At 46.2% G+C, this 27,557-nt stretch overlaps 1 protein-coding gene across 1 annotated transcript; it reads left to right on the top strand.

Annotated features, from left to right (window-relative positions):
* Positions 1 to 7,593: 7,593 nt before the first annotated feature.
* Positions 7,594 to 27,408, top strand: LOC133361746 (E3 ubiquitin/ISG15 ligase TRIM25-like). The gene is made up of 6 exons (XM_061580743.1): positions 7,594 to 8,170; positions 10,135 to 10,230; positions 13,839 to 14,072; positions 14,373 to 14,395; positions 19,944 to 20,047; positions 26,483 to 27,408. The coding sequence occupies exons 1-6, from the start codon at positions 7,613 to 7,615 to the stop codon at positions 27,040 to 27,042; spliced, it is 1,575 nt and encodes a 524-aa protein (XP_061436727.1). The 5' UTR covers positions 7,594 to 7,612; the 3' UTR covers positions 27,043 to 27,408.
* The last annotated feature ends 149 nt before the right edge of the window (positions 27,409 to 27,557 follow it).

The following is a 27,557-nucleotide window of genomic DNA, read 5'->3' on the forward strand; positions in this document are numbered from 1 at the left end:
AAACACCAGTTCTCTGCTAACGACTCTGCTTCTGTCTGGAGAGGGCTCAGGCAGATCACCAACTACAAGCCCAGAGCCCCCCACACCACTAACGACTCCCGCCTAGCCAACGACCTGAACGAGTTCTACTGCAGATTTGAAAGACAATTGGACTGTCCTGAACTACCCCTTCCCACCCAAGAGGCCCCTATCCCACCCCACACTACAGGGACAACTATCTCCATTCAGGAGGGAGAAGTTAAAAAACTTTTCAAGAGGCAGAACCCACACAAAGCAGCTGGGCTGGACTCTGTCTCTCCAGCCACCCTCAGGCACTGCGCGGACCAGCTGTCTCCAGTGTTCACCAACATCTTTACCACCTCCATGGAGACATGTCATGTACCAGCCTGTCTCAAGTCCTCCATCATCATTCCAGTGCCCAAAAAGCCAAGGCCAACAGGATTAAATGATTACAGACCCATCGCCCTTACCTCCGTGGTAATAAAGTATTTTGAGCGCCTGGTCCTGGCACACCTCAAAGCCATCACAGACCCTCTACTGGACCCCCTTCAGTTTGCCTACAGAGCCAACAGGTCTGTGGATGACGCAGTTAACATGGCCCTCCACTTCACCCTACAGCATCTGGACTCCACAGCATCCTACGCCAGGATCCTGTTTGTGGACTTTAGCTCGGCTTTTAACACCATCATTCCTAGCCTGCTTCAGGACAAGCTCTCCCTGCTGAACGTGCCAGACTCCACCTGCAGATGGATCACAGACTTCCTGTCTGACAGGAAGCAGTGTGTCAAACTGGGATCACAAGTTTCTGCCGCCAGGTCAATCAGCACCGGATCTCCTCAGGGCTGCGTCCTTTCCCCTCTGCTGTTCACCCTGTACACCAACAGCTGCACCTCCAGTCACCCGTCCGTCAAACTCTTGAAGTTTGCGGACGACACCACCCTCATTGGGCTCATCTCTGATGGGGATGAGTCTGACTATAGGAGGGAAGCTGACAACCTGGTGACCTGGTGTAGCCAAAACAACCTGGAGCTTAATGCTCTTAAGACCGTGGAGATGGTTGTGGACTTTAGGAAGAATACAGCCCCACTCACCCCCATCACCCTGTGCGACTCCCCAGTCACCAATGTTGAGTCCTTCCGCTTCCTGGGCACTATTCTTTCCCAGGACCTCAAGTGGGAACTGAACATCAGCTCCCTTATCAAGAGAGCTCAACAGAGAATGTACTTCCTACGGCAGCTGAAGAAATTTAATCTGCCAAAGACAATGATGGTGTGCTTCTATACAGCTATCAATCAGTCCATCCTCACCTCCTCCATCACCGTCTGGTACGCTGCTGCAACTGCCAAGGACAAGAGCAGACTGCAGCGTATCATCCGCACTGCTGAGAAGGTGATTGGCTGTAATCTACCAACCCTTGAGGACCTGCACACTTTGAGGACCCTGAAGCGAGCGAGGAAGATTGCGGACGATTCCTCGTACCCTGGATACTCTCTGTTCCAGCTACTCCCCTCCGGCAGAAGGCTGCGGGTCCATCAAGACCAAAACCTCACGTCATAAAAACAGTTTTTTCCCATCTGCTGTTGGCCTCCTCAACAAGGCCAAGGGCTTAAAATGACTTTTACACTTAAAATGACTGTTACACTTACTATAACATTTTATCTACATAATTACACCTTTCCATACTTACGTGTAATCTTATTTGTATTTTTGTATTTTAAGATTGTTTAATACGGCTAATTAACATTTTACATTCGCATTTTATAAGGTCTACTTATTCATAATTTTAAAGATTTTAGCCCTTTGGTATTACTTATACTTTGTAACGTTAGTATAGTTAGAGTGTATAACTTTTATATAAGTTAAGATTCCTACTTGTTCAATGTATGCACCGTCCCGCCATAGTGAATTCCTTGTTTGTGCAAACTTACATGGCGATTAAAACCGTTTCTGATTCTGATTCTGAACACTCTGGGCGATTCTCAGCCAGAGTGAAATCGCCCAAAACGAGGCGGTACTCCACAGAACGTGACATGACGCTGATTGGACTATATCCAGAGGCACAGTGACGGCTGAGATTGGTGGTGCGTCGCCCAATCGCCCTAATGAAGAAACCGCCCCTGCTCCATTCACTCATTAATGGCGTGACAACGACAGCACAAATGGGTTAATGTGAGTGGGGGAAATAGATAGCAATGGTGACGTCACCAAGCGGCGTGGTGACGTCGCCGAGCGGCGTGGTGACGTCGCCGAGCGGCGTGGTGACGTCGCCGAGCGGCGTGGTGACGTCGCCGAGCGGCGTTGTGACGTCGCCGAGCGGCGTGGTGACGTCACCGAGCGGCGTGGTGACGTCATGCGCGTTCAATAACCGCGCGTGCGTATGAATGTGAAACAACAACGCAGGTGAAATAAGCAGTGGGTGGGGGGTGCTGTGATTGAGTGGCACGGGGATCGCCAGTCTCGGTAAAGTTGAGAGACGGTGACATCCCCAGCAGTGGGTGACGGAGGCAGGTAGAGTTGGTGAGAGATTCACGCTGCAAGGAAAAGGCTCATTCAGACGCTGTCTTTCCGACAGACCTGTTCTTCACCTGAGGACGGCTGCTTGCGTTGTGGCCAAAACGTCGTGAGAATTGTATTTTATAATGTTTTATTTTATTATTTTATTATTTCCCTTCTACGTGATGACTTTACCGAAAGAACCAAGAAGATGATTCCCTGCAGTCACGAAAGCTTTAAATCGAAATTCCAGGATGGGTCACAGGAGTCTAGAGGCAAATTCCATATCGGATGCCACAATGACATTTAAGTAACCCGTCAGGTTGGGGGTAATTACACTGAGATGGAGTTACAGAACATCATGAGATATCTACAACTACACCAACTACTTTTATTTGACCAGGTAAAACCCACTCAGCTATGTAGTTCTTTTTCAGAAGCAACCTGGCATAAATTGTAGCACAATGAAGTGGCTTATCACGTGGAAATGTATTGTCGCCGAGTACTCTTAAACATTGTAGATTTGAAGACGGAAGCTTGTGTTGCCTCCGAAACGTCGTGATTTTTTTTATTTTATTTTACTTTTATTAATTTTAATTTTTAAAAAATCCTTTATATTAAGTTCACTTGCTTGCTTGCTTACGACCGTGCAAATCTTTCGGTCGTTTTTTAACCCACTTCCCGTGATCCAATCGAGCAAGCACGCAAGCAAGCAAGCAAGTGAACTTAATATAAAGGATAAAAAAAACGCATTTCTTTAAGTGTTTTTTTTCTTTTCACGTCGTTTTTTTAAAGTGTAGGTTCCTTTGATATATTATGTTAATTAAAGTAAAATCCCAACATGTGTGTACAGTAGCCGTGTGCATTGTGTTTGTGCACATATGATGCAGGTTCACATTCCAGGCAGTGTCTCATAATGTCAATAACGACAATGCATTTTTTAAAAGTATTTTCACTTCCTTCTTTACCGTCGCTATAAGAGAAAGGTCATGGTCAAGCGTCTCTCTGAGCAACACAGCGAACTGTCCGAGTGAAGCCAACCACCCTTGCCCTGAGCCTGTTCATTCCACTCCAATAACTCATTGCTCCCAGCATGCGCTGCTGCTCCATTGCAGTGTTCGTTAATGGGTCTCTACAATCACTATGAGACCTCCTTTACCAGTGGCAAAATATAGTGGTAGGTTTTTACCCTTTAAACTGGTACAAACTGACACCTTTATACAAGGCATCATGTTTGCAATGACCGCAACACAAGCAGTCAAAATGCAAACAAAAATAAACAACTCTGATGATGGTAATGATATGCACTGTCCTTGAAGTTGATTGGTCCTCACCCGAGACAGCTTTCCTTAGAGCCTAGTCTCCATTGGTGTTGGACCAGATGACGCCAAAAGGCGGACAACTCAAAGACAGCGCACTATCAGAGTATTGAGAGCTCGGGGTAAGTATTTACACTGAGACCTCCTTTACCAGTGGCAAAATATAGTAATAGGTTTTTACCCTTTAAACTGGTACAAACTGACACCTTTATACAAGGCATCATGTTTGCAATAACCGCAACACAAGCAGTCAAAATACAAACAAAAAGAAACAACTCTGATGATGATAATGATATATTTTGACTGCTTGTGTTGCGGTTATTGCAAACATGATGCCTTGTATAAAGGTGTCAGTTTGTACCAGTTTAAAGGGTCTCTACAAGTCTACGGGTTCCTCTGAGTGGATCTTGGAGACTCGTTCTGTTCTATGGGTCTCTGCACGTGTGGGTGTCTACGTCAGTCTAGGTTGGTGGCGACTCTCGTAGCCTCTAATACCCACAATATCTGGAACTATTCAGGCAACCTCACCTGTCACCTGCCTAATATATTGTTAGAACCCCCCTCATCAACTCTGCCTCGGTAACCCCCTTGATTTATTTCTGATCGCCAATAGTTGGGTACATGAATAGGCATTCAAAGTTGAACCTGTCGAGAACTGTAGAGACCAGAATGAGTCTAATCTGCAAGCTTAAACTGGTGCAGGAGTCTGACAGCAGCAGGCGATGATTGCAGCTGCACAATTGAGATAACATCTCGCCATGGTGGTAACCAGGTTGCTTCTGAAAAGAGCCACATAGCACAGTGAGCCTTACCTGGTAACATTCAAAAGAGTTTATGTCGTTGTAGATATCTCAGGTCCGGGTAATTCCCCCAATGCACCAACTTGCTTTAATGTCATCGTGGCATCTGAGATGGAATTTGTCTGCAGACCTTACTTAGTAAATAAAAAATAGTATAAATTCGCGGTGTCATTTTTGGAATTTGTAAAGTGACACTCGTCCGAGGATGGTGAACGTCTACTGTGCAGTAGACAGAGCAGTGGCGGTGACTGCACCCGCAGTCGTGGAACCGCAGAAACGAAGTGGCAAGCACTGCCACACGGCCACCTCGATGATCCAAAACGTGGGCCAATCGAACTTTATCCTACTTTTCTATGTAAAGCTTTCGTGACTGCATGGATTCATCTTCTTGGTTCTTTCGGTAAAGTCACGTAGAAGGGAAATAATAATAAAAATAAAAAATATTAAAATAAAAACAAGAATATATACACACCTCTCATATTTAAATTCATTGTGGCAACTCTTTAAATGTTGAGTTTTTTATCGAATTCGATAAAGAAAAAAATGCATCTTCTTGTTATTTTGGTTGCCCGGGTCTCTCGTGGTGGGCAGAGAGTCGGGGAGGGCCAAGCCACCGACGACACAACTTGGCCACATCTGCCGGCCGGCTCGTAGCGCAGTGGGCTCTCGTCAGGGAAGTAAACTTCTGATTCTTCTGATTCTGAAGTGTGTGCGAGAGTCGGTGAGTGGTGGGGTGGATAAAGTGAGTGGGTGCATTCGTGGGTGAGTGCTTGGGCGAGTGAGTGTGTGTGTGACTGGGTGTGTAATTGTGGTGTGGGGAGCGGTAGTGTAGCGGTTAGCGCGCTGCGCTATGAACCCGGTGACACGGGTTCGATTCCCGCTCACGGCCAACACCAGTGACGATTATCTGAACTGGTCCTGGGCCTTCCCTAGGTCGACTCAGCCTCAAATGGTTACCAGGTGTGGTGCGTAAAAGCATTGCCAATAGAGAGACAAAGGCGGCCGGGCGTGGTGCTGGCCACGCACCCCCTCGTTTGGCGTACCGGCCTTAATAGGTGCTCGCCAACAGCTCCCAACAGTCTGTTATATACGGGGGATCTTTGTATGTATGTAATTGTGGAATGCGTTGATGATGTCTGCCGGCCGAAACCCCCTTGAAAAATAACTGTTTAGCTTAATGTGCTCTACTCGGGGAAGTTAACTTTCTGGTTCTTCTGAAAAACATTGAGTAGCAGCCATCAGGCTTGGTTTAGCTGCCAAAGATGCCTGTGCATTGCATGGAGGCTCGCGTAGACAACAGCCGTACATGCGAATATGAAACAACAATGTGTTTTATTTTTATTATTTTATTACTTCCCTTCTACGTGACTTTACCGAAAGAACCAAGAAGATGAATCCCTGCAGTCACGAAAGAAGCTTTAAATCGAAATTTAACGTGAAATAAGCAGTGGGGTCCGGCTGGGATCGGACAAGGTGAGAATGAGAGACGGTGACATCGCCATCAGTGGGTGGTGGAGGGAGGTGGAGTTGCTGATTGATTCAAACTGCTGGCAAGAGGCTCAAGATTCCAGGATGGGTCACGGAAGGCTACTGACATTATTTATCAGATGCCACAATGACATTCAAGCAACTTGTCACGTTGGGTTAACTACACTGAGATGGAATTACATGAGATATCTACAACGACACAAACTCTTTAGAATGTTACCAGGTAAAGGCTCACTGTGCTATGTGGCTCTTTGTCAGAAGCAACCAGCCCATTGCAAATGAGAGCGCAATAAAATGGCTCGTGTGGAAATTGATTGCAGCCAAATACTCTAAATGCGCGATGTTGATTCTAAATGTGGAGGGTAAACTGGAGGACCCAGATACAAATTCCCACGACCCAAGGGGAGAGAAAGACGAACATTTTAAATGCAAAGCAGCCGTAAGTCGAGAGAGATAACATCTCATAGCCACGGTCGGTGGCACCCAATCGATTGCCCTGTCTTAGCATAGACACCAACTGGTGCGCTGAGCTCTGCAAGGACGAGTTTATCTCTCGATACTCATCTCATGAACGAGCCACCGCAGCTGAGCCTCACCGATTTATATTAACACTCATTTTATAAAAAGAATATATTTGTTAAAATATTAGATTACTTTGATGCATTTTGTTCATGTCAGGGTGTGTAGAGTAGCCTAGTTCATACTCTTAGTTTTTTCGGTAAAGTCACGTAGGTAAAAAAATTAAAATGTATAAAAGTAAAATAAAAATAAAATAAAAATCACGACGTTTCGGAGGCAACACAAGCTTCCGTCTTCAGGTGGAACTGTCACAGCACGATAGCTGTATCAAGTTATCGTGCTGTTACTTTTATGAATTTTAATTAAATTTTTTAAAATAATAAAAATCACGACGTTTCGGAGGCAACACAAGTCTCCGTCATGAGGTGGGACCGTCACAGCCAGATTTGCTACGTGACTTTACCGAAAAATCGAAGAGTATGAATCCTTGCAGTCACGAAAGCTTCACATCTATAATTAGCCTAGTTCACTCTAGATTTTAAGCTTTCGTGACTGCAAGGATTCATATTCTTAGGTTTTTTCGGTAAAGTCACCATGTAGGTAAAAAAATTAAAATGTATAAAAGTAAAATAAAAATAAAATAAAAATCACGACGTTTCGGAGGCAACACAAGCTTCCGTCTTCATGTGGAACTGTCACAACACGATAGCTGTATCAAGTTATCGTGCTGTTACTTTTATGAATTTTAATTAAATTTTTATTTAACTTTTATGAATTTTAATTGTTTTGCCTAGTTCACCTTGAGGCTGATGTTTGTGCACCGAGGGCACGGGTTCACATTCCGGGCATTGTGTCTCGTGATGTCAGTGACGACAATGAAAATATTTACAGTCTTTTACTTCCTTCTTCGCCGTCGATATAAGAGAGAGAGAGCTCCTGGTCCAGCGTCTCTCTGAGCCACGTAGCGAGCGATCCCAGCAGAGCCCTTGAGTCATGGCGAGCGCAACTCCCAGTGAGAGTGTGGACAGTGAACTGCGCTGCTCCATCTGCCTGGGCACGTTCGTCTGCCCCTCCACGCTGAGCTGCGGACACTCGTTCTGCCTGCGGTGCCTGGAGGCCGCCTGGGAGACGGCGAGTAGCTTCAGCTGCCCGCAGTGCCGAGCGATCTTCCCTGTGCGACCCCAGCTGAGGAGGAACGTGGCCCTCGCCAACCTGGCCGAGCAGCTCAGAGTTGGAGACGGGATGGCCACGGCCGTCGTGTGTGACAACTGCAGTGATGGCCACACTCCTGCAGTGAAGACCTGCCTGAAATGCGAGATGTCCTTCTGTGCGACGCACTTGAAGCCTCACTTGGAGAATCCCAGGTTGAGAGGCCACGCCGTGGTGGAGCCCAATGCGATTTTGGACAAGAGAAGATGCCCTAATCACAGCAGGGAGCTGGAGTTCTACTGCACAGTAGACAGCGGCCTGCTCTGCTCAGCTTGCACTATCGCAGGTGAACACACGGGGCACGAGGTGCTGACGCTGCAGGACGAGCACGAGACACGGAAGGTGAGGCCCTCAGAGCGAGAAACCGTAACACGATCTCACCAATTCTCTCACTCAGCTGCACATCTGATGACAACAAAAAACTATCGTGTGTTCATGCTCTCCATTTTGAATCTCACTCTGCCTTTGCATTTCAGGAAAGGGCCTCAAAATATATTGAATCCTAGGGTTTCATTAAACACTAGCAGGAAGTACCCGAAAAAGGAATAGCGCTTGCTGACCGCAGGGCTTACGATGTGGTGCCTGGCTATTTTTTTTTACGTTAAACATTCCGTCTTCAGGTGGAACCGTTACAGCCAAACTTTGGCTGTAACGGTTCCACCTGAAGACGGAAGCTTGTTTTGCCTCCGAAACGTCGTGATTTAATTTAGTTGTTTTCATTTAATTTTTTTACCTACGTGACTTTACCGAAAAAAACAGAGTATGTTAACCCCACCGTTGGAGTGCCAAGCGCGCGACCACACACGAACCCACACACAAACCCACAATTTTTTACTTTTATATAGATAGATAGACAATTGCTGTATAAAGTAATTAAGTGGGCAGATATTTGAGACTGATATCACAGCCAGCCGAGAAACAATTCTCGTAGATGTATCTTCTAAACGAGACAGCTGTGGTCATCTGGTCGAACACCATATGAGACTAGGCTCCAAAGAAAGCCGTCTCTGGTGTGGACCAATCAGTTTCAAAGACAATGCATAAATGATCAGAGTATTGTGGTTAATGTAAACATGATTCCTTGCAAAAGGTGTCAGTTTTGTTGCCAGAAAAAAGGGGAAACCCCCTATTAGTATATTTTGGTACTGGCAAAGGAGGTCCCATGATATTAGTATTAGACACAGCTGTGGTCACGTGGGCCCGTGTGTCCGAGACGGTAGGGACACCAAGCCAGCACGGCTCCCACTGGCTGCTGCTACAACGAGGCATCAGCTTGCCCCCTCCCCGTGCCCACCGCTTCAGTCGCCGCACAGAGGCAGAATGGCGATGAGGGCCTTCACTGTGGAGGGGTCCATCTTCTTGGTTCTTTCGGTAAAGTCATCACGTAGAAGGGAAATAATAAAATAATAAAAATAAAACATAATAAGATAATTCTCACGACGTTTCGGCCACAACGCAAGCAGCCGTCCTCAGGTGAAGAACAGGGCTGTCGGGAAGACAGCGTCTGAATGATACACCCCAGGCTTGGCAGCGTATATTTAAGCTGGGTTGGAGGAGGAAGAGCGCCTTGACAAAAGCATTTACATACCGAAAGAATCAAGAAGAGATCTCTCTTCTTGGTTCTTTCGGTAAAGTCATCACGTAGAAGGGAAATAATAAAATAATAAAAATTAAACATAATAAAATACAATTCTCACGACGTTTCGGCCACAACGCAAACAGCCGTCCTCAGATGAAGACCAGGTCTGTCGGAAAGACAGCGTCTGAATGAAACACCACCAAGCTTGGCAGCGTATATACTTAAATAAATACTTAAATATACGCTGCCAAGCTTGGTGGTGTTCAGAAGACCAGGTCTGTCGGAAAGACAGCGTCTGAATGAAACACCACCAAGCTTGGCAGCGTATATACTTAAATAAATACTTAAATATACGCTGCCAAGCTTGGTGGTGTTCAGAAGACCAGGTCTGTCGGAAAGACAGCGTCTGAATGAAACACCACCAAGCTTGGCAGCGTATATACTTAAATAAATACTTAAATATACGCTGCCAAGCTTGGTGGTGTTCAGAAGAACAGGTCTGTCGGAAAGACAGCGTCTGAATGAAACACCACCAGGCTTGGCAGCGTATATTTAAGCTGCTGGGTTAGAAGGAGGAAGAGCGCCTTGACAAAATAATTTGCATATCAAGAGGAATTTAGCATATTTATGGGAAATGTGGAGGGGTCGTTGTGGAGGGAATGGCGGTGTGAGGTGTGTCTCAGGGGGCTGGAGTCTCCCCCTGGTGACGTCTCGTCTCTCACTGCAGACGCGCGTCGGGGAGGAGACGCGAGCGGTGGAGGAGAAGAGGACGATGGCGGAGGAGTCCGTGAAGCGGATGGAGGCCACTCGCAAGGGAGCGCAGGTACCGTGTCCGGGTCTCGCTCTTTGGCCCCCGTGACCTCCACCCGGCACGGAAGTCGCGAAGGTCAAAATGTTATTCAAGCAAACTTTTGCGCAAGCAGCTGCAGCTTCATAACTTTGATGCCTCTCATACTCTGATGGTGCATTGTCTTTGAGTTGTGCGCCTTTTGGCGTCATCTGGTCCAACACCATGTGAGACTAGGCTCTAAGGAAAGCTGTCTCGGGTGTGGACCAATCAACTTCAAGGACAGTGCATACATTATCAGAGTTGTGTTTTTTGTTTGCATTACGACTGCAGGTATTGTGGTCTATGCAAACATGACTCCTTGTAAAAAAGGTGTCAGTTTTGTTGCCAGATAGAAGGGTAAAAAACAATTATCATTTGATGCCTATTCTTGGTTCTTTTGGTAAAGTCACGTAGAAGGGAAGTAATGAAATAATAAAAATAAAACATAATAAAATAATTGTCCTGAGGACGGCTGCTTGCGTTGTGGCCGAAACGTCGTGAGAATTGTATTTTATTATGTTTTATTTTTATTATTTTATTACTTTCCTTCTACGTGACTTTACCGAAAGAACCAAGAAGATGAATCCCTGCAGTCACGAAAGCTTTAAATCGAAACTTTGATGCCTCTTAACTATATCATTAACTTTGGAACTCAACATTCACTACAAGGGGGATTGCACGTTTACGATAACCGCATTGGCGAGTCTGCCACGAGGTCGGCTCACTTGGCATTGCGTCTTCCACTCCTGTAGCAAAACAAACACGTTCCCTCGGAGTGGGCAGGTAGGAGCTTGGTTGGACAGCGCATTCGTGCACCACAGACAGACAAATAATCCCTGGTGGGCAAGTGTGGAACCTGTTGTTCCTCTAGCTGTATAACAAGATCACGTGACTTGAGGTAGTCAGGCAGCCAGCCCCCTTCACTATCGGCCCCTCCTCCTTCCTTAGGCCCCTCCCCCGACCCCCCCCCTCCCTTAGGCCCCTCCCCTTACCCCCCCTCCCTTAGGCCCCTCCCCCCTTAGGCCCCTCCCCTGACCCCCCTTCACTTAGGCCCCTCCCCCCTTAGGCCCCTCCCCTGACCACCCCCCCCATATCCTTAGGCTCCTCCCCTGGCCCCCCTCCCTTAGGCCCCTCTCCTGACTCCCCCCTTCACTTATGCCCCTCCCCTCTCCTTACCCGGAAGTAGGTCTCCACCAATCAATGACCCTCCTCCCTTAGGCCCCTCCCCTCTCCGTACCCGGCAGTAGGTCTCCACCAATCAAAGAGCTGTTTATATTATATATTTATTTATGCACGACAGACAGTCAGACAGACAAATAATCCCTGGTGGGCAGTGTGGTACATTGTTCCTACCTGTAAAACAAATGTATAGAGTGCCACGGATTGTCGGGGTGGATCTGTGGTGCAGCTGTTGCGCTGAACGGGAGGTCGCGCACCGGCACGGACGCAGAGGCACGAACACCGCATCATCGCGTCACCGGAGATGATTTAAACTACAACTATTTTTAAATCCTTTATATTAAGTTCGCTTGCTTGCTTGCTTGCGTGCTTGCGTGCTTGCTTGCTTGCTTACGACCGTGCAAATCTTTCCATCGTTTTTTAACCCACTTCTCGTGATCCAATCGAGCTGACATTTTCCACACAGACTCGTTGTGCGTGACAATTAATTTTCGTGAATTTTTTTTCCAAAATTGTACACTGTTTAGGGAAAACAAATTAAATATTTAATTACCAATTGCTTAATACTGGCAGACAATCATCTGACCCATAGGTGGCAGCCATCTCAAGCCAGAGGACGAGAGGACTCTAGCCGCCACGCATATAAAGGATTTATAGTGAAAAACTTTGTTTTTACGGGTTATACTTGTTACACTATGAGACATCTCCTTTACCAGTGGCAAAATATAGTAGTAGATTTTTACCCTTTCAACTGGTACAAAACTGACACCTTTATACAAGGCATCATGTTTGCAATAACCACAACACAAGCAGTTAAAATGCAAACAAAAAGAAACAACTCTGATGATGATAATGATATGCACTATCCTTGAAGTTGATTGGTCCACACCCGAGACAGCTTTCCTTAGAGCCTAGTCTCCATTGGTGTTGGACCAGATGACGCCAAAAGGCGCACAACTCAAAGACATTGCACCATCAGAGTATGGAACCTCATTTGCCAGTAAAAAATATGATAATTGGTTTTTTACCCTTTTATCTGGCAACAAAACTGACACCTTTTTTTCAATGGTGTAAATGCTTTACCCGAGCTCTCATACTCTGATGGTGAATTGTCTTTGAGTTGTGCGCCTTTTCGCGTCATCTGGTCCAGGTACGGGTACCCGTTTGCGACATCGAGATACCAAGAAACCCATAGAGACTCATAAGATACAGAGACCCCGAGAGAGACACATAGACACCCAGTCACGAAAACTTCAAATCTAAACTATGTTTTATTTGACCAGGAACGGTTCCATTGAGCGATGTAGTTATTTTATCAGATGCGACCCGGCTATTACATAATGATAGCTCAACAAAATGTATGATTGTAATGTTGAACACGTGTAAGGCTTTCGCGACCAATATTATTCATAATCAACGTTTTTTGGGTTTAGATCGCGTTATTTATAAATGTGTCGTAACCCTCCACCACCCGACACGGCCAATCAGTAAAAAAGTGTCACGTTGACAAAAGACAAATACTGTAGTTCACTGCTTTAGCCCCATACCGGTGTGTTGAAGCGTGAAACCACAACAGTTACAATGTTTGAGTAGTACGACGTTTCGCTGGTAATTGCATCCAGCATCATCGGGCAATTCGCCAGAATGGCGAGGCTCTGCTCTGGCTCCCGGTCTTATAAATAGTAAATGTTGTGGTTTCATGCTTCAACACACCGGTATGGGGCTAAAGTAGTGAACTAGTTGTCTTTTGTCAACGTGACACTTTTTTACTGATTGGCCGTGTCGGGTGGTGGAGGGTTACGACACATTTATAAATCACGCGATCTAAACCCTAAACAACGTTGATTATGTAATGTTGAAATTGATCAATATAGAGTGAAAAAAATTAACCCGTAAAAACAAAGATTTTCACTCTAAATCCTTTATATGCATGGCGGCTAGAGTCCTCTCGTCCTCTGGCTTGAGATGGCTGCCACCTATGGGTCAGATGATTGTCTGCAGTATTAAACAATTGGTAATTAAATATTTAATTTGTTTTCCCTAAAAAGTGTAAAATTTTGGAAAAAAAATTTCACGAACATTAATTGTCACGCACAACGAGTCTGTGTGCAAAATGTCAGCTCGATTGGATCACGGGAAGTGGGTTAAAAAAACGACCGAAAGATTTGCACGGTCGTAAGCAAGCAAGCAAGCACGCAAGCGAACTTAATATAAAGGATTTAAAAAAACGAGGGGACGCAGAGAAATATCCACACAACCACAGAGCAAACGCAAGAACCCCATAGATGGAGCAGGCGTCGGGGGTCAGGATCGAACCCTGACCTGCTGTATACCAGGCGAGGGAGTCAACATCTCTTAGCCACCCGCTCGCACACACACACCGAGTGGCTCACGGCTCAGGGAGCCAACCGTGGCCCCCGCAGGAATCGTTGGCCGTGATCAGGGGTCGCATCGTGCGCAAGTTCGCCCGCCTCAGGAGGGCTCTGGACGAGGACGAGAGGGAGGCTCTACGCCGCGTGGCCGTGAAGGAGCGCGAGCTACTGTCCCGGATAGACGAGGACATCGCTCATCACAAGCGAGAGATCGGGGAGCTCCAAGCGGCGGCCGCCCGCCTGAGCGCCCTGCGACACGAGAGGGACTCGCTCGCCTTCCTGCAGGTGGGGAGAGGCTCTGTGGAGACGCCGTTTTGTGTGTCAAGATCAACGGAGCGGGCAGTGGCAGGGGGACACGTGGTGCAAGGGTAGAGACGTCATCTTCTTGGTTCTTTCGGTAAAGTCATCACGTAGAAGGGAAGTAATAAAATAATATAAATAAAACATAATAAAATAATTCTCACGACGTTTACGTGACTTTACCGAAAGAACCAAGAAGATGAATTCCTGCAGTCACGAAAGCTTTAAATCGAAAGGTAGAGACGTCATTCATGATCTCTCTGTTTCTCTCTCTCTATTCCACAGGGGCACCTGGAGGAGACGCGCAGGTACAGAGCCTTAACGTGTCACGGCTGAACACTCAGCACGGGGCTGTGTGTGTTAGACAGAGGCTGTGTGTGTGTGTTAGACACAGGCTGTGTGTGTGTGTTAGACACAGGCTGTGTGTGTGTGTGTTAGACACAGGCTGTGTGAGTGTGTTAGACACATGAGCTGTGTGTGTGCGTGTTAGACACAGGCTGTGTGTGTGTGTGTTAGACACAGGCTGTGTGTGTGTGTTAGACACATGAGCTGTGTGTGTGTTAGACACATGAGCTGTGTGTGTGTGTTAGACACAGGCTGTGTGTGTGTGTTAGACACATGAGCTGTGTGTGTATTAGACACAGGCTGTGTGTGTTAGACACAGGCTGCGTGTGTGTGTGTTAGACACAGGCTGTGGTGTGTGTTAGACACATGAGCTGTGTGTGTGTGTTAGGACACAGGCTGTGTGTGTGTGTGTTAGACACATGAGCTGTGTGTGTGTGTTAGACACAGGCTGTGTGTGTGTGTGTTAGACACATGAGCTGTGTGTGTGTGTTAGACACAGGCTGTGTGTGTGTTAGACACATGAGCTGTGTGTGTGTGGTGTTAGACACAGACTGTGTGTGTGTTAGACACAGGCTGTGTGTGTGTGTGTGTTAGACACATGAGCTGTGTGTGTGTGTGTTAGACACAGGCTGTGTGTGTGTTAGACACATGAGCTGTGTGTGTGTGTGTTAGACACAGACTGTGTGTGTGTTAGACACAGGCTGTGTGTGTGTGTGTGTTAGACACATGGGGATGTGTGTGTGTTAGACAGAGGCTGTATGTGTGTGTGTTAGACACACGGTTGTGTGTGTGTGTTAGACACATGAGCTGTGTGTGTGTTAGACACAGGCTGTGTGTGTGTGTGTTAGACACATGAGCTGTGTGTGTATTAGACACAGGCTGTGTGTGTGTGTGTTAGACACAGGCTGTGTGTGTGTGTGTTAGACACATGAGCTGTGTGTGTGTATGTTAGACACATAAGCTGTGTGTGTGTGTTAGACACAGGCTGTGTGTGTGTGTGTGTTAGACACATGAGCTGTGTGTGTGTTAGACACAGGCTGTGTGTGTTAGACACATGCTGTGTGTGTGTGTTAGACACAGGCTGTGTGTGTGTGTTAGACACAGGCTGTGTGTGTGTGTTAGACACGGGCTGTGTGTGTTAGACAGAGGCTGTGTATGCGTGTTAGACACAGGCTGTGTGTGTGTGTTAGACACATGAGCTGTGTGTGTGTGTTAGACACAGGCTGTGTGTGTGTGTTAGACACAGGCTGTGTGTGTGTGTTAGACACATGAGCTGTGTGTGTGTTAGACACAGGCTGTGTGTGTGTGTGTTAGACACATGAGCTGTGTGTGTGTGTGTTAGACACAGGAGCTGTGTGTGTCTGTGTTAGACACAGGCTGTGTGTGTGTGTGTTAGACACAGGCTGTGTGTGTGTGTGTTAGACACAGGCTGTGTGTGTGTGTTAGACACAGGCTGTGTGTGTGTGTGTTAGATACAGGCTGTGTGTGTTAGACACATGAGCTGTGTGTGTGTTAGACACATGGGGATGTGTGTGTGTGTATGTTAGACACATGAGCTGTGTGTGTGTGTGTGTTAGACACAGGAGCTGTGTGTGTGTGTTAGACACAGGCTGTGTGTGTGTGTGTTAGACACAGGCTGTGTGTGTGTGTGTTAGACACAGGCTGTGTGTGTGTGTGTTAGACACATGAGCTGTGTGTGTGTGTGTTAGACACAGGCTGTGTGTGTGTGTGTGTTAGACACAGGCTGTGTGTGTGTTAGATACAGGCTGTGTGTGTTAGACACAGGCTGTGTGTGTGTTAGACACAGGCTGTGTGTGTGTGTGTTAGACACAGGCTGTGTGTGTGTGTGTTAGACACATGAGCTGTGTGTGTGTTAGACACACGAGCTGTGTGTGTATGTTAGACACACGAGCTGTGTGTATGTTAGACACACGAGCTGTGTGTGTGTTAGACACAGGCTGTGTGTGTGTGTGTGTTAGACACATGAGCTGTGTGTGTGTTAGACACAGGCTGTGTGTGTTAGACACATGCTGTGTGTGTGTGTGTTAGACACAGGCTGTGTGTGTGTGTGTTAGACACAGGCTGTGTGTGTGTGTTAGACACGGGCTGTGTGTGTGTTAGACAGAGGCTGTGTATGTGTGTTAGACACAGGCTGTGTGTGTGTGTTAGACACATGAGCTGTGTGTGTGTGTTAGACACAGACTGTGTGTGTGTGTTAGACATATGAGCTGTGTGTGTGTGTGTGTTAGACACAGGCTGTGTGTGTGTGTTAGACACATGAGCTGTGTGTGTGTGTTAGACACAGGCTGTGTGTGTGTGTGTGTGTTAGACACATGATCTGTGTGTGTGTGTGTTAGACACAGGAGCTGTGTGTGTGTGTGTTAGACACAGGCTGTGTGTGTGTGTGTTTTAGACACAGGCTGTGTGTGTGTGTGTTAGACACAGGCTGTGTGTGTGTGTTAGACACAGGCTGTGTGTGTGTGTGTTAGACACAGGCCGTGTGTGTGTGTTAGACACAGGCTGTGTGTGTGTGTGTTAGACACAGGCTGTGTGTGTGTGTTAGACACAGGCTGTGTGTGTGTGTGTTAGACACAGGATGTGTGTGTGTGTGTTAGACACATGAGCTGTGTGTGTGTGTGTTAGACACACGAGCTGTGTGTGTGTTAGACACAGGCTGTGTGTGTGTGTGTTAGACACAGGCTGTGTGTGTGTGTTAGACACATGCTGTGTGTGTGTGTTAGACACAGGCTGTGTGTGTGTGTGTGTTAGACACATGAGCTGTGTGTGTGTGTGTTAGACACAGGAGCTGTGTGTGTGTGTGTTAGACACAGGCTGTGTGTGTGTGTGTTAGACACAGGCTGTGTGTGTGTGTGTTAGACACAGGGTGTGTGTGTGTGTGTTAGACACATGAGCTGTGCGTGTGTGTGTTAGACACAGGCTGTGTGTGTGTGTTAGACACAGGCTGTGTGTGTGTTAGATACAGGCTGTGTGTGTTAGACACATTAGCTGTGTGTGTGTTAGACACATGAGCTGTGTGTGTGTGTTAGACACAGGCTGTGTGTGTGTGTGTCAGACACATGAGCTGTGTGTGTGTTAGACACACGAGCTGTGTGTGTATGTTAGACACACGAGCTGTGTGTGTGTTAGACACAGGCTGTGTGTGTGTGTGTGTTAGACACATGAGCTGTGTGTGTGTTAGACACAGGCTGTGTGTGTTAGACACATGCTGTGTGTGTGTGTGTGTTAGACACAGGCTGTGTGTGTGTGTGTTAGACACAGTCTGTGTGTGTGTGTTAGACACGGGCTGTGTGTGTGTTAGACAGAGGCTGTGTATGTGTGTTAGACACAGGCTGTGTGTGTATGTTAGACACATGAGCTGTGTGTGTGTGTTAGACACAGACTGTGTGTGTGTGTTAGACACATGAGCTGTGTGTGTGTGTGTGTTAGACACAGGCTGTGTGTGTGTGTTAGACACATGAGCTGTGTGTGTGTGTTAGACACAGGCTGTGTGTGTGTGTGTGTGTTAGACACATGAGCTGTGTGTGTGTGTGTGTTAGACACAGGAGCTGTGTGTGTGTGTGTTAGACACAGGCTGTGTGTGTGTGTGTTAGACACAGGCTGTGTGTGTGTGTGTTAGACACAGGCTGTGTGTGTGTGTGTTAGACACAGGCTGTGTGTGTGTGTTAGACACAGACTGTGTGTGTGTGTTAGACACAGGCTGTGTGTGTGTTAGACACAGGCTGTGTGTGTGTGTGTTAGACACAGGCTGTGTGTGTGTGTTAGACACAGGCTGTGTGTGTGTGCTAGACACAGGCTGTGTGTGTGTGTGTTAGACACAGGCTGTGTGTGTGTGTTAGACACATGAGCTGTGTGTGTGTGTTAGACACAGGCTGTGTGTGTGTGTTAGACACATGAGCTGTGTGTCTGTGTTAGAAACACGAGCTGTGTGTGTGTGTTAGACACAGGCTGTGTCAGTGTGTGTTAGACACAGGCTGTGTGTGTGTGTGTGTAGACACAGGCTGTGTGTGTGTGTGTTAGACACAGGCCGTGTGTGTGTGTGTTAGACACAGGCTGTGTGTGTGTGTTAGACACAGGCTGTGTGTGTGTGTGTTAGACACAGGCTGTGTGTGTGTGTGTTAGACACAGGCTGTGTGTGTGTGTGTTAGACACAGGCTGTGTGTGTGTGCTAGACACAGGCTGTGTGTGTGTGTGTTAGACACAGGCGGTGTGTGTGTGTGTTAGACACATGAGCTGTGTGTGTGTTAGACACACGGGCTGTGTGTGTATGTTAGACACACGAGCTGTGTGTGTGTTAGACACAGGCTGTGTGTGTGTGTGTTAGACACGAGCTGTGTGTGTGTGTTAGACACAGGCTGTGTGTGTGTGTGTGTTAGACACAGGCTGTGTGTGTGTGTGTTAGACACAGGCTGTGTGTGTGTGTTAGACACAGGCTGTGTGTGTGTGTGTTAGACACAGGCCGTGTGTGTGTGTGTTAGACACATGCCGTGTGTGTGTGTGTGTTAGACACAGGCTGTGTGTGTGTGTGTTAGACACGAGCTGTGTGTTTGTGTGTTAGACACAGACTGTGTGTGTGTGTGTGTTAGACACAGGCTGTGTGTGTGTGTGTTAGACACAGGCTGTGTGTTTGTGTGTTAGACACAGACTGTGTGTGTGTGTGTTAGACACAGACTGTGTGTGTGTGTGTTAGACACAGGCTGTGTGTGTGTGTGTTAGACACAGGCTGTGTGTGTGTGTTAGACACAGGCTGTGTGTGTGTGTGTTAGACACAGACTGTGTGTGTTTGTGTTAGACACAGGCTGTGTGTGTGTGTTAGACACAGGCTGTGTGTGTGTGTTAGACACAGGCTGTGTGTGTGTGTGTTAGACACAGGCTGTGTGTGTGTTAGACGCAGGCTGTGTGTGTGTGTGTTAGACACATGAGCTGTGTGTGTGTGTTAGACACAGACTGTGTGTGTGTGTGTGTGTTAGACACAGGCTGTGTGTATGGTAGACACATGAGCTGTGTGTGTGTGTGTTAGACACAGACTGTGTGTGTGTTAGACACAGGCTGTGTGTGTGTGTGTGTTAGACACAGGCTGTGTGTGTGTGTGTGTTAGACACAGGCTGTGTGTGTGTGTGTTAGACACATGAGCTGTGTGTGTGGTAGACACATGAGCTGTGTGTGTGTGTGTTTTAGACACAGGCTGTGTGTGTGTGTTAGACACATGAGCTGTGTGTGTGGTAGACACATGAGCTGTGTGTGTGTGTGTTTTAGACACAGGCTGTGTGTGTGTGTTAGACACATGAGCTGTGTGTGTGGTAGACACATGAGCTGTGTGTGTGTTAGACACACGGGCTGTGTGTGTGTGTTAGACACACGGGTTGTCTGTGAGAGATGTCCTATATGTGAGACGCAGGCTGTGTATGAGACACGGCATGTGCGATGGATCTCATTTGTTCTGCTGCTGTGGTTGAACGAGGCTGTGTGTGATGCTGTTGCTGGTTGTCCTAGAAGAGACATCCCAAAGGGATCTGCACCCCCACCTCCCACTTCACTGGACGTCACCACGATCCGCTCCCTTGAAAGTGCCATGTGCAGACTCCTGCCTCTCGTCTGTGAGTTGTTCCTCAGTCTTGCACCCGCGCGTTTTGCTGTGTTGCACTGCACTTCTGTGCTCCCCATCTTCATCAACTTTTCAGTTAATTTTATCAGCTGAGGAACCCACTGAACCATGTCGCTGTTTTTAACAAGCGACCCGATTATCACAAATGATCGATCAACGACGTGGACTATCACGTGGATATTTATAACAGCAACCAAATCCTGATAATTGTTTTTTTACCCTTTTATCTGGCAACAAAACTGACACCTTTTTTTACAAGGAGTCATGTTTGCATAGACCACAATACCTGCAGTCATAATGCAAACAAAAACATAACTCTGATAATGTATGTGCACTGTCCTTGAAATTGATTGGTCCACACCAGAGACAGCTTTCCTTAGAGCCTAGTCTCACATGGTGTTGGACCAGATGACGCCAAAAGGCGCACAACTCAAAGACAATGCACCATCAGAGTATGAGAGCTCGGGGTAAGCATTTACACCATTGGTACCTCATTTGCCAGAAGAAAAAATATGATAATTGGTTTTTTACCCTTCTATCTGGCAACAAAACTGACACCTTTTTTTTACAAGGAGTCATGTTTGCATAGACCACAATACCTGCAGTCGTAATGCAAACAAAAAACACAACTCTGATAATGTATGCACTGTCCTTGAAGTTGATTGGTGCACACCCGAGACAGCTTTCCTTAGAGCCTAGTCTCTTAATGCAAATTGATTTTTGCGGATGTAAAAACGCGAGGAACCAGAGAGAGAGAGGGAGACACAGACTCTGAAAGAGAGCGACATGGATCAGTGGGCTCGACCTGGTGAAACGAAATTAGTTTAACAGCTTCAATATTTCGATTTAAAACTTTCGTGACTGCAGGGATTCATCTTCTTGGTTCTTTCGGTAAAGTCATCACGTAGAAGGGAAACAATAAAATAATAAAAATAAAACATAATCAAATAATTCTCACGACGTTTCGGCCACAACGCAAGCAGCCGTCCTCAGGTGAAGAACAGGTCTGTCGAGAAGACAGCGTCTGAATGAAACACCACCAGGCTTGGAGCGTATATTTAAGCTTCTCGACAGACCTGTTCTTCACCTGAGGACGGCTGCTTGCGTTGTGGCCGAAACGTCGTGAGAATTATTTTATTATGTTTTATTTTTATTATTTTATTATTTCCATTCTACGTGACTTTACCGAAAGAACCAAGAAGAGCTTCAATATTCTACTAAACCCTACTGCTGGCTACTGGGGCACGTGCTGTTAGCGAGCACCTATGAAGGCCGCACGGCACACGAGGGGGTGGGTGGCCAGCACCACGCCCGGCCACCTTTGTCTCCCTAGTGCCAAATGTATATACATCACGCCAGCAGAGGGCAGTGCAGCGTGAACCATTGTTGTACTGCACCTCTACGCTTCTATGTTCACGATCCCCACCAACGCGCACCGACGAAAGCGGTGAAGTATGGTCAAATAACCCCCCCCAGGACGCGCACGGCGCGGGGATGCGCTCATCCAGCAGCGGAGTGACACACAATGTGTGTGTGTGGATGTGAGAGTGTGCGAGACTGTGACACACAATGTGTGTGTGTGGATGTGAGAGTGTGCGAGACTGTGACACACAATGTCTGTGTGTGTGTGGGTGTGAGAGTGTGAGACTGTGACACACAATGTGTGTGTGTGTGGGTGTGAGAGTGTGAGACTGTGACACACAATGTGTGTGTGTGTGGGTGTGAGAGTGTGTGAGACTGTGACACACAATGTGTGTGTGTGTGGGTGTGAGAGTGTGAGACTGTGACACACAATGTGTGTGTGTGTGGGTGTGAGAGTGTGTGAGACTGTGACACACAATGTGTGTGTGTGGATGTGAGAGTGTGCGAGACTGTGACACACAATGTGTGTGTGTGTGGATGTGAGACTGTGCGAGACTGTGACACACAATGTGTGTGAGTGGATGTGAGAGTGTGCGAGACTGTGACACACAATGTGTGTGTGGATGTGAGAGTGTGCGAGACTGTGACACACAATGTGTGTGTGTGGATGTGAGAGTGTGCGAGACTGTGACACACAATGTGTGTGTGTGGATGTGAGAGTGTGCGAGACTGTGACACACAATGTGTGTGTGTGGATGTGAGAGTGTGCGAGACTGTGACACACAATGTGTGTGTGTGGGTGTGAGAGTGTGCGAGACTGTGACACACAATGTGTGTGTGTGAGTGTGAGAGTGTGCGAGACTGTGACACACAATGTGTGTGTGTGTGGATGTGAGAGTGTGCGAGACTGTGACACACAATGTGTGTGTGTGTGAGAGTGTGCGAGACTGTGACACACAATGTGTGTGTGTGTGAGAGTGTGCGAGACTGTGACACACAATGTGTGTGTGTGTGAGAGTGTGCGAGACTGTGACACACAATGTGTGTGGGTGTGAGAGTGTGCGAGGCTGTGACACACAATGTGTGTGTGTGAGTGTGAGAGTGTGCGAGGCTGTGACACACAATGTCTGTGTGTGGATGTGAGAGTGTGCGAGGCTGTGACACACAATGTCTGTGCGTGGATGTGAGAGTGTGCGAGGCTGCGGTGGCTGTGGTACAGGCGTCGTGTTTGTCGAGAGACGTTGTGAGAGTGGCGTCAATATGGTGGTGCTGGCATCATCACCACTGTTCACTGCCACTGTACACACACCCATGGTCATGTTAGTGTAGTGCAATAAGTATAAATGACTTTTTATTCATGCATTAGTATATACATTTTTATTTGAGGCTTTCGTGACCGCAGGAATCCGTACTCCTTGGTCCTTTGCCTCGATGTAGCAACGGTGGCTCTCGCTGTTTAATAGTCTGTACGGCAGAGGTCGCAAACGGGTTTTGATTCCTTACCCGTACCCGTACCCGGCCGCACCAGGATCGCAAATGGGTACCCGTACCCGTACCGGGCCGGGTACGGGTAGCCGTTCCCTACCCGAAATGAGTGACATACGGTGACTCACCAGTGACTCACGGCCTACCCGTACCCGTACCCGGCCGCACCAGGGTCGCAAACGGCTACCCGTACCTGTACCCGGCCGGGTACGGGTAGCCAGGTATCGGGTAGGGTACGGGTATCGGGTACCCGGTTGCGACCTCTGTTGTACGGTATGTCTCACTGGCACGGCCACCGTTACGGTGGTTCTCATACTCTTAGTTCTTTCGGTAAAGTCACGTAGGTAAAAAAGTAAAATAAAAATTAATAAAAATAAAATAAAATTAAATTAAAATTAATACAAATAAAATAATACTTTTATTATTTTTAATTAAATAATATTTTTTTCTTAATTTTAATTTCATTTTTTACCTACACGGTGACTTTACCGAAAGAACTAAGAGTATGAATCCTTGCAGTCACGAAAGCTTCAAATCTACAACGGTGGTTCTCTTGCGTTGACACGATGGCCTCACCGTGCAGCAGCCAACGCCGCCGCTTGTGTTGCCCACGAGGTGGCGCTGTGCCCGGTCCTCTGACGCAGAGACGCCATCTTCCCATTAAACTCGCTTACATTGACGTACTAATGTCAATACTCTTAGTTTTTTGCGGTAAAGTCACGTAGGTAAAAAAATTGAAATGAAAATTAATAAAAATAAAATAATAAAATCACGACGTTTCGGAGGCAACACAAGTCTCCGTCATCAGGTGGGACCGTCACAGCCACATTTGCTGTATCATGTCTCCCATTACTAATGTCTCCCATTAACGCAGCCGCTGTGCGTGCGTGCGGTGACGGGACTCCTTTTCATCTCGAGCCCTGCCTACTTACCATTGGGTTGCACACACCTCAAACCTACATAACCTCTTGTTGCAGCATCTCTCCCGCTATATTTTTCCCTGGTTCAGCAGTTCTACTGCCGTGTTATTTTTTTTCACCTGAGGACGATTGCTTGTGTTGCGATCGAAACGTCGTGATTTTTTTTTATTTTTGCCTACGTGATTTTACCGAAAGAACCAAAGAGTATAGTAATGAATTGTTCTTCTTGGTTCTTTCGGTAAAGTCACGTAGAAGGGAAATAATAAAATAATAAAAATAAAACATAATAAATTAATTCTCACGACGTTTCGGCCACAACGCAAGCAGCCGTCCTCAGGTGAAGAACAGGTCTGTCGGAAGGACAGCGTCTGAATGAACACCACCAAGCTTGGCAGCATATATTTAAGCTGGGTTAGAGGAGGAAGGGCGCCTTGACAAATATACGCTGCCAAGCCTGGTGGCGTTTCATTCAGACGCTGTCTTTCCGACAGACCTGTTCTTCACCTGAGGACGGCTGCTTGCGTTGTGGCCGAAACGTCGTGAGAATTGTATTTTATGTTTTATTTTTATTATTTTATTATTTCCCTTCTACGTGACTTTACCGAAATAACCAAGAAGATGAATCCCTGCAGTCACGAAAGCTTTAAATCGAAATTTAATGAATTATTATTCACGAATGAGTATTAGTGTGTGTACACAAACACTAATGAATATTAGTATGTGTAGACATATACTAACGAATATTAGTAAGTCTACACAAATACTAATGAATATTAGTATGTGTAGACATATACTAACGAATATTAGGTGTACACAAACACTAAAATATTAGTATGTGTACACATATACTAACGAATATTAGTAAGTGTAGACAGATACTAACGAATATTAGTATGTGTAGACAGATACTAACGAATATTAGTATGTGTAGACAGATACTAACGAATATTAGTATGGGTAGACAGATACTAACGAATATTAGTATGTGTAGACATATACTAACGAATATTAGTATGTGTAGACAGATACTAACGAATATTAGTATGTGTAGACAGATACTAACGAATATTAGTATGTGTACACATATACTAACGAATATTAGTATGTGTAGACAGATACTAACGAATATTAGTATGGGTAGACAGATACTAACGAATATTAGTAAGTGTAGACAGATACTAACGAATATTAGTAAGTGTAGACAGATACTAACGAATATTAGTATGTGTAGACAGATACTAACGAATATTAGTATGTGTACACATATACTAACGAATATTAGTATGTGTAGACAGATACTAACGAATATTAGTATGGGTAGACAGATACTAACGAATATTAGTAAGTGTAGACAGATACTAACGAATATTAGTAAGTGTAGACAGATACTAATGAATATTAGTATGTGTACACATATACTAACGAATATTAGTATGTGTAGACATATACTAACGAAAATTATTATGTGTAGACAGATACTAATGAATATTAGTATGTGTAGACATATACTAACGAATATTAGTATGTGTACACATATACTAACGAATATTAGTATGTGTACACATATACTAACGAATATTAGTATGTGTAGACATATACTAACGAATATTAGTATGTGTAGACATATATTAACGAATATTAGTATGTGTAGACAGATACTAACGAATATTAGTATGTGTAGACAGATACTAACGAATATTAGTATGTGTACACAAACACTATTGAATATTAGTATGTGTAGACATATACTAACGAATATTAGTAAGTGTACACAAACACTAATGAATATTAGTATGTGTAGACAGATACTAACGAATATTAGTATGTGTAGACATATACTAACGAATATTAGTATGTGTAGACATATACTAACGAATATTAGTATGTGTAGACAGATACTAACGAATATTAGTATGTGTAGACAGATACTAACGAATATTAGTAAGTGTACACAAACACTAATGAATATTAGTATGTGTAGACGGATACTAACGAATATTAGTAAGTGTAGACAGATACTAAAGAATATTAGTAGGTGTACACAAATACTTAAGAATACATGCATGCCTACACTAATACTAACGAATATTAGCATATATACACAAATATTAACGAATGTGTACACAAATACTCACGAATATTAGCATGTGTACACAAATACTAACGAATATTAGTATGTGTCCAAAGATACTAACGAATGTTAGTATGTGTCCAAAGATACTGATGAATGTTAGCATGTGTACAATAATACTAACGAAAACCAGTACTGTATGCATTTGTGATACAAGTGCTAATGTATCCCATGACCACAACAACACAACAGACAACACAACTCTCCGTCATCAGGTGGGACCGTCAAAGCCAGATTTTCTGCATCACTTGATGCAGCAAATCTGGCTGTGACGGTCCCACCTGATGAAGGAAACTTGTGTTGCCTCCGAAACGACGTGATTTTTATTATTTTATTTTTATTAATTTTTATTTCATTTTTTACCTACGTGACTTTACCGAAAAAACTAAGAGTATGAATCCTTGCAGTCACGAAAGCTTCAAATCTAGAATTAGACAACACAACACCAGCGTGTGCGTGCGTGTGTACACGCTACTGTGCACGTGTCACCGTGACTGCTATGCGAGCATCATCGCTGTCCTCACCACAGATGGACGCTCACCGACTCTGGACACAAACTCAGCCCACAACCGCCTCCAGATTTCCTCGGATCTCAGGACGGTGATGCTGAGCGGTGTCTCCCAGGGTCGCCCCCATCACCCACACCGCTTTGACGTGTGGGGACAAGCCCTGTGCTCTGAGAGCTTCTCGTCGGGTCAGCACTACTGGGAGGTGGACGTGGGGAGCGCGGAGTTGTGTCGGGTTGGAGTCGCGTACGGGACGATCCCACGGAGAGGGAGTGTTGCTGAGTGCTGCCTGGGAGTGAGCGACGTCTCCTGGTGTCTACAGAAACTTGGCGACAGCTTCTCAGTGCATCATGGCGGGGTAGAGACGTCACTGTCCGTGCCGGAGCCTCAGCGGAGAGTCGGGGTCCATCTGGACTGGGACGCGGGGCTGCTGTCGTTTTACAGCGCCGACTCCATGGCGCCGTTGCACTCGTTTCACCAAAGCTTCGCTCGGCCTCTACATGCTGGGCTTTTGGTTGGGTGGGGTAAAGTTGGTGACTCAGTGACGATTGTGGATCTGAGTGGTGAGTGCTCAGAGCGGTGAACGTGAACAGCGTCGAGGGCAGACGCCATGACGCACGGCGCTCGCCACCATCATCGCCGTCACGCGCAGTTGCCACGCCAGTGACTGGCTGGTGGCCGTCGGTGGCGAGGGGCTGCGTGGCTCTCCATCACAACGGGGGGCTAAGCGTAAACAATCCTCGCAACATTTCTAAGGGGGTGATACAATAAGTACTGCTCTGTGTGTGAAGCCAAAGTGGATATATTCAATTTTTCGATGTAAAGCTTTCGTGACTATAGGGATTCATCTTCTTGGTTCTTTCGGTAAAGTCATCACGTAGAAGGGAAATAATAAAAATAAAACATAATAAAATAATTCTCACGACGTTTCGGCCACAACGCAAGCAGCCGTCCTCAGGTGGAGAACAGGTCTGTCGATAAGATAGAGTCTGAATGACACTGTCTTCATTCAGACGCTGTCTTCTCGACAGACTTGTTCTCCACCTGAGGACGGCTCCTTGCGTTGTGGCCGAAACGTCGTGAGAATTATTTTATTAT

The sequence above is a fragment of the Lethenteron reissneri genome, unplaced genomic scaffold (assembly GCF_015708825.2).
Source record: "Lethenteron reissneri isolate LAM-NWPU_2019-01 unplaced genomic scaffold, ASM1570882v1 scaffold_122, whole genome shotgun sequence".
Classification (NCBI taxonomy): Eukaryota; Metazoa; Chordata; class Hyperoartia; order Petromyzontiformes; family Petromyzontidae; genus Lethenteron; species Lethenteron reissneri.

Coding starts and splice junctions, on each gene's coding strand:
- LOC133361746 (XM_061580743.1), top strand. CDS start 7,613: ATGGCGAGCGCAACTCCCAGTGAGAGTGTGGACAGTGAACTGCGCTGC. Junction 14,396..19,943: donor CACCTGGAGGAGACGCGCAG/GTACAGAGCCTT, acceptor TGGTTGTCCTAG/AAGAGACATCCCAAAGGGAT. Junction 20,048..26,482: donor CAGACTCCTGCCTCTCGTCT/GTGAGTTGTTCC, acceptor TCCTCACCACAG/ATGGACGCTCACCGACTCTG.